At 41.3% G+C, this 16369-nt stretch overlaps 1 protein-coding gene across 6 annotated transcripts in view; it reads left to right on the top strand.

The window, feature by feature from the left end:
* Positions 1-16369, top strand: part of TTC13 (tetratricopeptide repeat domain 13) — a 91543-nt gene that overhangs the window by 18652 nt on the left and 56522 nt on the right. For 4 of the 6 annotated variants that reach the window (XM_032430276.1, XM_032430273.1, XM_032430272.1 and 1 more), the window contains exons 3-6: positions 466-541; positions 4075-4145; positions 14280-14345; positions 16058-16150. In XM_032430276.1, coding sequence (XP_032286167.1) covers positions 466-541; positions 4075-4145; positions 14280-14345; positions 16058-16150 — 306 coding nt within the window. The remainder of the gene's footprint in view (positions 1-465; positions 542-4074; positions 4146-14279; positions 14346-16057; positions 16151-16369) is intronic. The other 2 variants (XM_032430278.1, XM_032430277.1) reach the window with 1 other exon arrangement.

Genomic DNA, 16369 nt, shown 5'->3' with positions numbered 1-16369 from the left:
TATGGACGTGAAAAGAAACTTGTTCTTAGAAACAGAACCACTGGGGCGCCTGGGCTTCTTAGTCGGTTAAGCTCCTGACTCTTGGTTTCAGCTCAGGTCAGGATCTCAGGGTCATAGGATTGAGCCCTGTTTCGGGCTCTGCACTCAGCACAGTCTGCTTAAGTTTCCCTGTCCACCCCCCCTCCGCCACACTTCCCCCAACTCGTGCTCTCTTTTTCCCGCTCTCAGATAAATGAATAAATCAAAAAAAGAAAGAAACAGATCCACTAATGATAGGGGAGGAGACAAATCAGTCACACCACAAGCTATGTGTGTGAAGTACACAATTGGTATTTATTAAAGTGAATATTTTCTTCCATATAAATCAAATGGAGCTTTAAATTTTTTTAAAATACAGGTCTTTATTATAAGCTTTGTCTTCACTTGTGATAAGCTAAAACGTATGTTTGTTTGTTTCTGTTTCAGAGCCAGGCCAAGTCTATTGCAGAACAAAAGAGATTCCCGTTTGCTACGGATAACGACAGCACAAACGAAGAGCTAGGTGAGATTTGAATATGGGGGAGGAGGTATTCCTGGGGCATTTGCCTAGACTTTATGATTCAGTGCCGAGCAGGTAGGCAGGGTGGTGAGGGAGAGAACACAGACACTGGCTCTGCCAATATGAGTGGTGTGATCTGGGGCGGGGCATTCAACCCTTGTGCGGGTCTGTGCGTTACATGTCAATATAATATGAAATAGAGAAAATACAAGGTCTGGAGAGAATGATCTGTAAGAACCTCTGTTTCTCTGGAAATTAACAATTATGGTAACGAGTCCTTCGGAGTGCTTATCATTCATTAAAGGTAATTTGTGCTGTCATCGAATAGGAACAACACAGAAGTGAAAGCAGAGGAGACTCACACCTACTGTAATCTTCTGTGTAATATAATAGCTAGGTATAAGTTGATTTTACCGTGAGGCCCATCAGTTCTTGTTGGGTCTAAGAATGTGGGTGTGGAAAGGTTGAGTTCATTCAGATCTGTAGAGGGGTCCTGCAGTTTGGTTTGTTGGGGGCCTGTTTTCAAATAGGCTGGTTCAGCCAGGGTCTGATATGCTCATTGTCGAGTCAGCTTGCTGTTGAAGGAATGGAAACAAAATTGAACACAGGCCTGAACAGGGCAGCTGGACAGACTTCACAGAAGCATATGCTCCTGCCTGGTGCCTGGTGGCCTGAAGCGCCTTCGGAAATTCTTTTCTATCTAATTTATATGTAATTATTTTATCCTTTCTGTGGCCATGTGCATTTTATATTAAGATGGAATACCTCGGGGCGCCTGGCTGATTTAGTTGGTAGATCTCGCGACTCCTGATCTTGGGGTCATGAGTTCAAGCCCCACACTGGGCCTAGAGATTACTTAAAAAAACAAAAAACAAAAAACCGAGCACTTCTTGTATTGGCTCCTTTGCTCTGTTAGTGCAGCTAATTAAGAGCTGACTATTTTGAAAGTATTAATCACTTTTTGGTGATATTCTTTGAGTAGGGTTTGAGAATTAATTACCTGTTAAGAAATCAGATTTGGTCTTTTCTGAGGTCCTTGGGTTCTGGTCAGCCCCATATTCATTTATTAAGTCAGGAATTAAGGGCCCAGGATGTGCCAGGCCTGTTCTGTGCTCTAAGACTAATCCTACTAGACCTCTAGGCCCTGAGCTGGCTTAGGATTCTTCACATCACAGTATTTTTTCCTTGGAAGAGCAGCTTCTGTCAACACAGGCGTTGCCAGGAGATGTGGAATTGCTGGATAGTAATGATTTCTGTGGGAATTCCAGTGTTTTCTCTATGTCTTTGGACTGCCACAACAAAATTTAGATCCTAATAGTTATTTATAGTTTTGCAAGATTTGGATTTTTTTTTAATGGATACTTTTGGGTTTTTCTCGAAAAAGTGTTTACTTTTAGATAGAAAGATTTGAAAGCTGCATTTGATTTTATTTAAGTGGAGTTCAGCCTAGCCATGGAGAACAATTTAAACATGTTCCTAAGTACAGTAATATTTATCCCCTAAAACTGTATTCGTTTTTATGGGTCACTTATTCATTTGCTCATTCAATAGATATTTACTGGTTATGGGGAGAGAGATAGGAAATTCTAAAACATTAGATCTGAAAGGAATGTTAGAAGATGTTCTACAGGCTTGCTAAGCAAGACCCAGAAGTAGTGAGAAGTGGCTGATCACACCGCTGGTGGGTGGCAGGGCCAGAACCGAGCCCAGATCTTGGCTTTCTGATATGTCGCCATCTTCCTGCCTTCAAAGAAGGACGCGTTTACATTTCCATCCCTGTTCATGTAATCATCCAGGAATTCAAACCATTTTTGCAGTCCAGCCCAGTACACAGCAGTTTCGGTACAGCCTTGATTTATTTCAGGGGAGTGTGTTAGGGTGGGTCCCAGAGCAGGCAGCCTGGGTTCTTTGTCTCACCCCACACTGTCTTCGGACAGTTTGTTCAACTGCACTATGCTTCATCTCTTTGTCTTTGAATGGGGATAATAACTGTACCTGTCTCATCGTGATCAAGGAGTAAATGAGTTAGTACGTGGAAGTGTACAGAGTGCCACGCACATACCTGTCACTGTTATTTTTACTGCTAATATTCCTGGCCCCCCACCAAAGGTGTCTCTGCTTATCTTGTTATCTGATGCATCTGAATGGTATCCCTTCTTATTATTTCAAATATGAGGTTGACCTTAATTTATCTTTTCAAAGAAATTATGACAAAAACAGCCCTCTTTATCTTGAAGAATGCCCCCAAAGCTGTTGTCTTATTACGACGTTCAGTGCTCTTGAAGTTTACTTTTCTCAGGTTAGTTACGGGGACACTCTAAGTCTCTTTCTGCATTGAATGTTTTTACTACTTTTAACTCTCAGCAAATTTCAGCTCTTCACGCCAGTAAAAGTTTTAGTTGTCTGTCTCCTTGAACACCTCTTAGGTTCTAGGATTGGAGCATTGCGATAAAGCTTTCTTACGAAGAAATGTGATCAAAATAGTATTGTGTTGAGTGAGGAATACAATTTTTTCAGGGATATTTGGGGATTTAGGGAGTTAGGGCAAATTTTATAGATGAAATGTAATCTAGACTATCAATAATGTAATAATGTAATATAGATGAAATGCAATCTAGACTATCAATAATTTATTGCATTTTGGACAGGTGAAAAAATTCAGTCCACATATTGCCGTGTATTAAAAGGTTGTCATGGCTCTTATTACAAAATACCAATTACTGACACAATTTGATTAGAAACTGTGTATTCATCTTTAGTGTATATATTGGGAAGTGTTTTGACTGTATTTTGAACAGAAGAGGTAGGAAAAAGACCACTGTTGCGTTGCGCTGGTGTGAATTAAACATTCTCTTAGTATGTATTAATTTGAGCCTCTGCTTTTGTTCTTACTCGGTAACTGGCAGTTAAGTTCAGCACCCCCCAGGGATTGAGATCTGTGATGCTATTTGGGTATTTCTCATAACTTTCACAGTAAAATCACATTGCCATGTTACGTGGGCTTTATTCAGGCTCATTACTAGCTCTTCTGATGTATTGATAGGAAACATCATAAAGGTTATTTGTATTTGAAAGTGAGTGATGGGCCTAGAAAAAGATAATTACTTTTTTTTTTTTTTTTTTTAAGATTTTATTTATTCATAAGAGACAGAGAGAGAGAGAGAGGCAGAGGGAGAAGCAGGCTCCCCGCTCAGCAGGGAGCCCGAAGCGGGACTTGATCCCAGGACCCTGGGATCATGACCTGAGCCGAAGGCAGACGCTTAACCATCTGAGCCACCCAGGCGCCCAGATAATTACTTCTTGTAGGTGATGTTTTATAGATGGCTTTAATAATTTAAATCTTGAGAGCACTGGAAGACTGATAGCAGGTGCCGAGTGGTGGAAGAATTCAAGTACATCTTATTAACTTCCAGGTTTTCTTTAATTGCTTCTGGTCCTTGGAGTTGCCTCTTAGGACTCAGCAAAGAATTTAGTTACTGATTCTGCTCAGAGATCCTTCATTCTTTCCTGTAATATTTATGTATTTTGTTTCATAGCTATTGCTTATGTGTTGATTGGCAGTGGACTCTATGATGAAGCGATAAGACATTTTTCGACAATGCTTCAGGTAATTTTTCCTTTTAATTATGAAATTTCAAGTTGATAGTCATGACAAAAATATGGACTTATGTGTAGCTAAAGTACTGCAAGAATACATTGCTTTTAGGATCATATGAGAAGGTAAAGGAAATCAGCCCCGACTGAACATTTTCTTGGTGCAGGCCTTGAAACAATGCTCTCATTTAATCTTTGCAGTATTAACTTTATTTTAAATAGGAAAATGAGATCAAAGGAGGTAAAGCAATTTGCTCACAGTCTCCCCACCATCAGCTGGAAGACATGGGACACAAATGCAGTTTAAAAGAAAAAAAACAAAAACTAGCTTAGTTCACTTTCCTCTTTACCGTGCTATCTCCCATAAGATGTGGATGCTGGAAATTCTTGGACGTCCATATGTTTACTTTCCATGCTGGAGCTGATCTGCATGGTTCCACTCATGGATTTGTTTCTCACTGCAAAGTGTAACTGTGGGACTCTTCAGTGGAAGTAGTGAACCTTTTCTGATTGATGGCTGCATTAAAATCTGGTTAAGATAAAAGGCTTGAACAAACGTCGAAGAGTTGCAAGGGAGACATGTAATGCAGCCTAACATTGTTGGCCTTATATCCCTTATCTTTTTTTTTTTTTTAAGATTTTATTTATTTATTTGACAGAGAGAGAAACAGCGAGAGAGGGAACACAAGCAGGGGGAGTGGGAGAGGGAGAAGCAGGCTTCCTGCGGAGCATGGAGCCCGATGCAGGGCTCGATCCCAGGACCGTGGGATCATGACCTGAGCCAAAGGCAGACGCTTAACGACTGAGCCACCCTTATCTTTATTTAACTGTGTTCTTGTGGTGCTGACCATTATCGATAGGTTGTCTATGTGGCTGTGCAGTAGACTACAGTGAAGAAATGTGGTCTTTAGAGTTGAAGATACCCATGTTCTAATCCCCTTTGAGGCTTGCTAACAAGTTATTTTATTTCCTGGCTCCTGGAGATAATAACCATAACCTCCAAAATTATTCTTGTTAGGTTTAAATGAAATATTCTAGGAAGTCCTTAGTACCCAGTGCCTGGCATAGTGAGTGCTCTGTTAATTTTAGCTCCTCAAAGCACCATTCTAGCATATTCCTATTCATAGAACAAACAGATAATTCCCAATCCAGCAGGTAAACTTTGTTTTAAAATATTAACTTTGAAATTCTTGCTCTACTTTTTTTTTTTTTCTTTAAGCATAAAATTAATTATATTGACAATTCTGTCTTCATTCTCAAAAAAAATCATGGAGATCGTTTTAGTGATTACTTTCAAGTCCTCAGATCCGAACAGTTGTGTGTTTGAGTGCTCGTATGGGATGACAATCTTCAGTGGTGTTTAGACTGTGAAGGGTAGGTTATTAGTAGTTTTACAGATTGCCTTTCTGGTAGGCATTGCAGTATTTAAAAAGGTAAGCCAGCACTTCACACAATTAGCACTTGGCCCTGGTTTGAAAGGGAGATTTTGGTACATTTATGGGAGAAATGTTGGTTAATCTATGGTAACTAATAGCAGAAAACAATGAGAGTTTGTGGATATATTATCAATGCATTCGACTTTTTGAAAAATATTATCATTGTAGTTGAAGGCAATATAACAATGTTAAAGAAAGAACTCTAAATAATAAAAAATTTCCTAATTCTGCCACTCTACCATTTTTGAAGTTTTTTGCTTACAACCTTTTCAAAGTATGCATTTGTGTTTTATAATCTGAATATGTCTACTATTTTGTATTACTTTTTCACTGAATTTTATACTGTAAATGTTTTTCAGTATTTCTCTCTAATCTTATGCTTTTAATGGCTCTATACTATCCCTCGTGTTGTCCATTTATCATTGTAAAACTTCTTTCTCTCACAACTGCATTCAGAAAGTAGGTCAAAATTTCTCTTTGTGCCAAGAAAAGGTCTTAATATTGAAATTTGATAGAGCATGTTCATCAATCTGCAGTACAACGGGTTGCTTTCAAGTGAGAAATTTTTCTTTGAGAATGTGCAGTTTATAAGGTGGGGCTCCTTTTCTGCTGATTCAGGCTGTTGATGGGGCAGGAACAGAGGATGGGGAGCAGCAGAAGTTCAAATACTCCTGGCCCAAAGAAGACAGAACTGGGCAACCATTTATAACGTATTTTTATAAAGGAGCAAGAGTGCCTTTGGCTTTCCTGCTGGTGCTTTTCTTGGTGATTTCTGTCTTTTCTCCCTTTATTTTGGTGCTTCCCAACCTTTTCCACATCATGACACAGGTAGAAAATCCTGTTTGCATGACCCACGGGAGTAAACAGGAGCAAATTTAGAGGCATCCAGATGGAGCTTGGTGAAAATTTGTCACATTTTCTTCGTGTTACATAACTATGATAAATACAGAATATAAAGATTGATTAAAAAAATGGTAACATTCTTTAAAAAAATTTTTTTTTAATTTTTTAATTTTTTAGATTTTTATTTATTTATTTGAAAGAGAAAGCACGAGCAGGGGGAAGGGCAGAGGGAGAGGGAGACGCAGACTCCCTGCTGAGCAAGGGCTTGATCCGAGGACCCTGGGATCATGACCTGAGCCGAAGGCAGATGCTTAACCGACTGAGCTACCCAGGTGCCCCTGTTCAAAAATTTTAATAAGAAACTCAGTCCTGCCTTTCCAGATGAAACTTTTCCATATTAGGCTTTATATTTGAAAGTGATGCACATGATTCCTATTTAAGAGCTTTTCATTGTTTTCTTCAAATTCTTGATAGCCAATCTCATCAAGAAACTGCACAAGTAGGGGGTAGCAAGCAAGTATCCGAAGAAGAGTTAGTGCTTGTTCCCCAGTTGACCAAAACTTCTTTTCATATCATGAATCAGAATTTGCAGAAGTCAGCCTCTTCAAATTGTATTTTAAAAGCATGATCCTTTAAATCTAACTGCTCTTCCTTTTCTTTTACTGGCAAATGCAGTGGAACTGTTTCTTGCGGTAATGACATTGGTTTTTGTCCCAGCAATGCTTTTGCATGGCCCGGGTTCAGGAGGGGGGTTTGCTCAGCCCTGCTGCACAGATGCCGGCCCGCCGCCCTTTCTTCTTCATGCTAGGACGGGCCTGAGTATCGCCGCAGAGCCTGCTGCTGGGTGTCCACCTGTTCCTTGCAGGGCCCTCCACACCTGCAGAAACTCTGCGTCTGTAAGCCAGCCAACGACCTCTAGCAACTCTGTGGTGGCAGCTCCTGGCACACAGACTTTTCAGGGTTTCTGAATTCACGAACGCGTGACAAAACTTTTCTTTTGGACAGCCCGGGAACTCCAGTATGCGGTAGCAGAGTGTGGACTCTGGTTCCATTCATAGGAAGCTGAAAACAAATGGGACCATGAGAGCTTGGATTGTATCAGAGTCACCATTTTTATAACATCGTTTAATGTGACATTGGGATCTGTGCATGAGGGCTACTTACATTCCAGAATGACCTTTTGATATAAAGCTTTGAAACCTTCCTTTTGTCTTAGCTGTACCACGAGGAGCAAACTTAGACGATATTTCCACAGTCTCTGTTGTTGTGAGCTGTGTGTTTGAGTAGTTACTGAACTACGGGATATTTGGTACATCTATAAAGGAAAAAAAAAATGCTCCTCAGGGTTTCTAACTGAACACAGTTTCAGAACTTAATAGATCTGTCAGACTGCATTGAAAACTCTTGATTTAAAAGCTTGTGCATTCGTGTTGTCTGTGCACACGCGTTCCTCCTGCGTCAGTGCGATTGACAGTGCTCTGGGAAAGCGGAACCATTCGCCGGCTGCCATGCTTCTTTGGTCCCCATGCACGGCTCAGTAACATAAGTGCAGCAAAAATCGAATGAGACCTTTGTTACTAATTGTGTGACCTTGAGCTCATCTGATTCAGGGAGAACTGAATTCATAAAAATGTTTGTTTCTTATTTTACGTTAGCAGACAAAATGTGAAACCTGCCTCTCCATATGATTTGTAAACATCCTTCTTGGAATTAGGTACGTGGGTCTGCCACTTGGGCAGAACTGAATCCTCATTACATTGCCGTGCGGTGACTTTTTTGACTTAGTCTTTGATTCAGTGACTTCTGAATTTTAATCAAAAAGCCAGCCTTGGTGGTGGAAAAATAAATATTTGTAAAATTTAAAGTCACTATATAAATGGTATAATGAGGATAGTAAATTACACCTTTTTGGATGTAAAAAATCAGTGTCTTGGGAATTGAGACATCTAAGTGTACATGACTCCGGTAAGGTAACTGTCTTATTATACCATGATTTTGCATTTGCATAAAGTAAGTAATATTAGAAGATTGAAATACTAGTTTGCATTTAAATCATTTAAAATTCTGAGCACTTGATAAAATGTAAATATTATTAGACTTACATACTCAGAAATATTTTGAAAAATGAATATTCTGAGCCCAGTTGCTTTTAGAAATAGACACTGGCTTTTATTTAAAAATATAATTCATTATGACATTTTATAAAGAGTTTTGACTTCTTGTTAACATCCAAAGGTGGTGATGGATAAAATAAAATAATAAAGCTGTATCAATCAAGAAAAGTAATAAAATCCATCATTTACATTTAGGAACACTTAATATTAGATTATAACTGGGATAACAACCACAATGATCCTTTACAGATTCACCTATTTAGGTTTTCTGTATTCAATTTATTCTTTCTTTTTAGAATTTTTTTTCAACAGCACAGAAGGATGTATCATTACTGTTGTTAAATAATAGATTTTATTTCTTTTCTTGATTGATACGACTTGTTATCTGTCACTGGCAGAATGGAAAGTCACTGCTGTGGTCATGATGAGACCACATGGGGGATCCGGAGGGAGGAGGGCTGGGGAGGCCACTGGTAGGGCCACGGTAGGATCTCTGCCAGTGGGGGCCGCGTATAAAATCCTCAGAGCCAAAATGATGATGACTAAATGCTGGAAGTTGTCAGTGTTCAGATATTTTAACTATTGCAAAGTTTTGAATGGCTGTTTCTTAAAGGTTTAACATTTTTTACTGCTATAAACACACGTAAATGCCCACGTGAAGCCAGTCCTGTGGCACATCCGTCATACAGCTTTGCTGTACGGAACCCCAGATCTGGCTTTTTACCAATGACTACCCCACTGTTTCCGCCCAGGTGGTCCCCTTGCTTCCCCTATGAGAAGAACAGGCCCGGCTGAGCTGACCTCGATCTGACAGTCTTTTTTTTTTTTTTTTTTTAAAGATTTTATTTATTTATTTGAGAGAGAGAATGAGATAGAGAGAGAGAGCATGAGAAGGGGCAGGGTCAGAGGGAGAAGCAGACTCCCTGCTGAGCAGGGAGCCCGATGTGGGACTCGATCCCGGGACTCCAGGATCATGACCTGAGCCGAAGGCAGTCGCTTAACCAACTGAGCCGCCCGGGCGCCCTCGATCTGACAGTCTTTAACATGCGTTGAGATCTCAGCTGCCGCGGACATGGCCAGTGTTTGTGGCTAACTAACAACTGTTATATATTAGGACTTAGGTGTCAGGCACTGTGCTAGAGGCCACAGAGCCAAACATGACAAGACATTCCCTTGATACTGTGTGCCCGTGGGTGACAAATGTGCAAATGCAAAATAATGAATAATGAGAGAATTACTTTAATGGAATCATATCCATTAAGAGGTTCCAACTCGACCGCATGCTCTCCCCGGATCCCTCCACATACCCCGACCCATAACTGAGAAAGGATCCCTAGTCGTGTTCCAGTGTTGTCCAGATCAGTGGATGGCACCCTCTCCGCGGGATGACACGAGTCCACCTGCTGCACACATCTGTGCGCTGCTTCCTTCAGCACCGACTCTATCTGGATACCTCCCAAGTACCTCTGGCGTCCCTCTGCTGTTCCTGGCTCTGTTCAAACCACAGCCAAGCCACTATTATCTGCCAGATGACTGGCACGTCCATGGTTTCCTGGCTTATCACTTCATACCCTCCACGCACACATGCACGCCATCCATACATGTGCACTTTAAACACACACATACTTTGCTGTTGCTTTTAAGTTAAAGATTAAAATCCTTACTAAGGTCCCTGCCTACCTCTGCAGCCTTATCTTGGAGCAGATGCTATACTCCCTGCTTGCCTTGAGGCCTCCTCTGCCTGGACCAGCTGCTCTCACATTCCCTCACCCCCTGACACAGTTCAGCCCAGGTACTCCTTCCTCAGGGAAACCTTCCTAACTGTGTCTAATCTTTATGCATTTTCCAAGAAGCACCATTTACTATTATAGCACTTACTGAAGATGTAACTTTACATTTATATTTGTGATTCTTTGGCTATGCTCCAAGAAGGCAAGAGTCTTGCCTTCTGTCTTGTTTTTGCTTACTACGGTATTTCTAGCACATGGAACCGGACACGGCTAATAGCGGGCCTTAAGTAAATATTTGTTGACTGAGTGACTAATGTCCATACAACATATAGTAGGAACCGAGGCCTATTTATTTTCCAGGGGAGTCTGGAAGGAGTCAGAGGAGAGGTAGTGTCTGAGCTGAGGCAGTGGGTGGGCGTTCCAGGAAGGTGCGCTAGCATTTGCAATGCCCTGAACTTGGGAGAGCATATTGTGTCTAGAGAACTGAAGTAGTGCTGATTTCTGGAGTATGAATTGTGGGTGGAAAGTGGAAGGAGATGAGACTTCAACAATAAGGCAGGAAAATGATCAATATTTTCTACAAAAGCATTTAGATGTTACCTCATTGTTTTTCCATTTGTGAGTTGCACCCTTTTAGTAGGGACTGAAATTGATTGGCAAGTGAAGACTAGCACTTTTTTTTTTAAGATTTTGTTTATTTATTTGACAGAGAGACACAGTGAGAGAGGGAACACAAGCAGGGGGAGTGGGAGAGGGAGAAGCAGGCTTCCCACAGAGCAGGGAACCCGAGGGGGGGCTCGATCCCAGGACCCTGGGATCATGACCTGAGCCGAAGGCAGACGCTTAATGACTGAGCCACCCAGGCGACCTGAAGAAAAAAGTGAAATACACTAGAATGGAAAATAGGTTGCATTGTAAATAGTAAGACTAGGTTTGACTTAGTGCAACTTTTATTTCTGATGCGTATATGTGTGTGTGTGCGGGCATGTTATGTACGTATGTATGTGTGTACTGGGTTAGAACGTAAAGTGCATTTTACCATGGGTTAGAGTAAAAATGTGTTTGAATGGGGCTGTGGGAGGTGTTGCAGAGCCAAGGAATAATTTCAGCCAGAGTGACATGATCAGATGTCGTTGTTAGGTAACTGTTAGTGTGGGTTGCAGACTAGATGGGAGGAACAGGAATGTGGTTAAGTCGGTTGCAGTACTGTAAGTGAGCGGGGGAGGTGTCCAACAGGGCAGTGGCTGGTGCACTGGGTGGCCGGGGGGCGGGGGGGGGGGGGGGGAAGCGGGAGGCGGACCGTGTATTCAGGAGGTGAGACTGCTGGGATTTCCTGAGTAGGCGTGTTGGTGGGGAGATGAGGATGACCCCCCAGGTGGCTGGCCCTGGCCACAGGGTGTATGGGGATGCCACTTCAGTAGAACTAGTTATTGAAGTACACCTTTTTCCGATTTACCCCTTGGTCATCATAATTTTTTTTTTTTTTCAGTTTTAGGAGGAAAGCTTCTTAGGTAGTCTATTTGGAGATGTTAAAAATCAGAATAGGTGTTCCTCTCACTGGAGAATGTCCTCACAGGGGAAGAGCCGTGTGGGCTCCCTGCCCCCTGCCCCAGCCTGGATGAGGGGCTGTTCTGTGGACTCTTCTGTGTCCTGGCAGGTGCTATTGGCTATGGAAACACATGAAGTCAGTCTTCACTTTATTTCTTCATCGGGTCACTGTTTTTCCTGCTCCTCCTCTCCCTCTGTACCTGTATCCCTCCCCCTCCAAATGACTTGCTCTGCCTTTTTTTTTTTTTTCAAGCCAGGACGGATATTTAAATGTTTAAACTGTTATCTCCGCATGGCAGGGTGATAGGGTGCCCTTTACTTTCTTTTTTGTGCTTTTCTTCATTTTCTAAATTTTCCATAATTTATAATAAATATTCCAACTACTTATTTGAATAAAGTTTCTTATTTATACTAAAAATTTCTTTTCTATAATGCATATTACTTAAAACATCTTTTTTCTGACTACAAATGTATACACATTTATTTTAAGCCATGAAAAGGAATACAGCAGTGTAGTAAGTACAATGGGAACATATCTAGTAATCTCACTCCCAACAGAAAATTACTGTTAGTATTTTGGTGCGCTTTCTTCTGTGTACATACTGACCCACACAATTATATATAAATATTTATATTTAATTACATTTTATAAATAAAAGTAATTGCCATTCCTTTGTAGTTCTATTAACTTTTTTGTCATTTAGCGAATAGCGTGGAGCCTTTCATGCCAGTCATGTGTAAGTTATAAATCACAACTCCAAACAGAACTGTGTGGAGCCAGGGAAGTGACTTAAATGAGCACAGTGCATTGCCGTGACCTAGAGGTGATGGGTGGGCTTCCGGTAAACTGATGAATATACACCCCTCGTCTAAAGAGGTGGCCAGTACTTAGCTCTAGTTTTTTTTTTTTTTCATGTAAGAATGCAAAAATGTAGGCTTATCTTTGTTGCATTTTTTGATTTTTTAGAAAGATTTTATTTATTTGACAAAGAGAGAGCAAGCAGGGGGAGCGGCAGGGAGAGAGAGAGGGAGAAGCAGACTCCCCGCTGAGCAGGGAGCCCGATGATGCGGGGCTCGATCCCAGGACCCTGGGATCATGACCTGAGCTGAAGGCAGACGCTTAACGACTGAGCCACCCAGGCACCCGCATGTTTTGATTTTTCAAGGGAAGTTAGAGATGTGGAATTGCTTACTTGAATTTTTCCAATTTTTGTACACCTTGGGCTGGTCTGATGGCTGGGCTGGGGCCAGTGATGCATCAGTTTGCTGCTTGATCCAGGTGTACTGGATTCTGTTTAGTCTTTTGTTCTCCAGTTTTTGGCATCTTCTCCTTTAGTCTTTCTCATTCACTCATCGTTGAGGTTGATGTGTCTTTTTCTTATAATATGGGCAGACTCCCTCTCAGATTTGAAACTGAACGGTAGATTAGTCTATAAAATGCCTTGTCTGGTACTGTTCTGTTAGATTCTCTCTCTCTCTCTTTTTTAAAATGTTATTTATTTTTGCGCACGCATGCGAGAGAGAACGAGCAGGGGTTGGAACAGAGGGAGAGGATGAAGCAGACTCCCCGCTGAGCAGGGAGCCCGATATGGGACTCAGTCCCAGGACCCTGGGATCACGACCTGAGCTGAAGGCAGACGCTTAACTGACTGAGCCACCCAGGTGCCCCGTTCTGTTAGATTCTTTAGCAGTGTCAAGAGTTTCACCCCCAAACATATAGCCAGAGGCTGTTTTCTCTTCTTAAGTGTAGGGGAAGGATTCAGAGAAGTGGTAGAAATTGCAGAGGCTAAATGTAGAAGAGAGGCATTTCCCTCACGAGGTGGGACGATTCATACCACCTGTTTGGGGAGGTGATGGTGGGGCAGCGGACCCCCGTCCTTGGGCCCAAGGGCGGCTTCATCTAGTCCATCTGGGGCAGCTTGCAGAAAGGGTCTGGTTCCTATTCGGACACATAGTATAAAGGACTGCATTAACCCCAGCAGACTGTGGAGTGGACTCATTTCTTGTTGCTCGATGGGGCTGGCACTGAGAGGTTCTTCCCTTTTCAGATTATTTCATGACTGTGAAGGGAACAAACCAGGAAGAGGCACTACCTAGTGCTTCACTCCTAACCGTTTACTTCCCTGAGCCTCCATTTCCCCCTGTGAGACACGATTGCGGATGCTGCTGGTCATAGAGTTTTTGAGAGGATTGCATTTCAAATGAGATGACCATGTGACAGAAACTAGCACAGGGCTCCCTAATGTTGGTTCTCTTTATTATTTTTTTAATGCAAAACTCTTACTATGTGTCTCATGCAAACGAGCTTCAAGAACACAGGCTCTTCTGGTTGGGGATTGCACGTATCCACGTATGTGTGGTGCTAGCATAAAGTAGAGCTTGTCACTTGGGGCATTAACGTGCTTTAAGCAGAAACTGATTTTTTTGTTTTGTTTTGTTTATAGTTTTTGACGTGTTTCTGTTTTGGTCTGACTAGGAGGAGCCTGATCTGGTTAGTGCAATTTATGGCCGAGGGATAGCCTATGGAAAGAAGGGACTACATGTGAGTATGGAATAGCTCTGCTTGCCATAGTGCCTACATGACCTGACCCGGACCAGGGTTCCGACAGAACCACTCCCTGTTCATTGAGCTCTGATGGACACGCAGTGGTAGCACGCCAGTTCCCAGATGCGAAAATGGAAGGAGAGAATTTACTCACGATCACATGGCTAAGAACGGTGGGGTGGACTGGGAATCTCTACCCAGGGCTTCTGGAAGTCAATCTCACCACACTTTCTACTCCAAAAGGACAGCCTTTGCCAGCCTAAACTTTATTTGGTGATGAGCTGGACATAGACCAAGGAAAGCATGAGACCTTGACTGAATTCCTAAGAAATATTCATTGGTAAAAGCAGAGTCTAGGTATCCATAGCACAGTAAGACTTAGAATTTGTTTCTTTCACAATTTTTAAAGATTGAATAGAAGAACCCAAGGATTTTTTTTTTTTTGGTAAAATTTATTTTTATTTGTTATCATATATTTTCCCCAGATAAGTATATTGTTGTAGCCCTAGTCCCCTTATTTCTCTGGGGAATGCAGAGGGAAGGTTATAGTAAATTTATTTTATTTTTAAAAAGATTTTATTTATTTACTTGAGAAAGAGAGAGCACAAGTGGGAGGAGGGGCAGAGGGAGAAGCAGACTCCCCGCTGAGTAGGGAGCCTGATGCAGGACTCGATCCCAGGACCCTGGGTTCATGACCTGAGCCGAAGGTAGACATGTAACTGACTGAGCCACCCAGGTGTCCCGATATAATAAATACATTTTACTCAATGAAGGCACCATGGTATAAAAATGAAGATTTTCCTGAGATTATATAGTAAATAATGAAATAGTTTAAGATTCAGATCTCCATATTTTCAGTCTAGAACATTTTACATGAACTTTTCTGTTGTCTTATTGTATATTAGAAATATTCAAATAAAATGATGATTAAGGGAGAAACATCACTTTTGTGTCTTTGCCAATTTAAAAAATTGTACTAATCGGGTGCTGGCCTATTGGAGAAATTTATATACTATTTGTATACTTCTGAGACATAGAGGACTGAGAACAAGCTCAGATTTGGGGATGACAGAGGTGTTAGGAAGGAAACAGTGTTACGTGAGAGCATCAGTAAATGACAGAGGTTGCCCTGGTGAAGGTCAGAGATAAGCTTCTTCCTAATTCTCATCTCTAATATTTTATCTCGACATGAAATTTGCTTGTTTCTTTAATGTGTTTTTAATGTAACAATAACATGCTCATATTTTTAATATAAGAATAACATGCGGATTTTAAAGAGAACTTACCTAGACTTGCTAAGGTGTAGGTGTGTGGGCTTAGGAGTTCTGACTGACACTGACTCGGCCCCTTGCTGTCCCCACACTGCCGCTGGCCAGCATCATTCTCCATGCTGGTGTCCGTCCACATCCTCATCCCTCGGAATTCATTGATTCGGTATTTAAATGGGTTAAATTTAGAAAATGTCCTACCATCAGTGGAACTGGTGATATGTAGCCAGGTCTAAGGGGCTGTTGATGGGCAGGTAGACTTGAGTGAGTTAAATAATTATAACTTATTTAAACCAGCAGATCTTTTGTAGAGAAGCGAGGTTCATATTTATTTCTAAATACATAGTTACATCATTACTAAATTATTAGTTTTTTCAGAAAAACTGTTCAACCTGGTTTTGCGTAACAGTGTATCTCATACTGAGCTAATGCCTTTTCAAGGACATTAAGAATGCTGAGCTTGCTCTGTTCGAACTGAGCCGAGTAATTACCTTGGAACCAGATCGTCCAGAGGTATTTGAACAGCGAGCAGAAGTGAGTGTGGTTTTCTTACTCCCTCTGTCATTACTGGACTTTTTTTTCCTATTATCTCATTACTTGTAAATTTTAAAGCTCCCTGATACCTATTGTGTTTTCCTCCATAGGTACTGAATGCCTTTAAACATGGTTGAAATTACTAGAAAACTGTGGGCTGAGTGATACTCCTGATTTAACATTTAATAGTAATATTTAGTATTAAAATATGTGGTTATG

The sequence above is a fragment of the Phoca vitulina genome, unplaced genomic scaffold, assembly GCF_004348235.1.
Source record: "Phoca vitulina isolate PV1807 unplaced genomic scaffold, GSC_HSeal_1.0 scaffold43, whole genome shotgun sequence".
NCBI classification, from domain to species: domain Eukaryota; kingdom Metazoa; phylum Chordata; class Mammalia; order Carnivora; family Phocidae; genus Phoca; species Phoca vitulina.
This window is presented reverse-complemented; position numbering and strand designations above follow the sequence as displayed.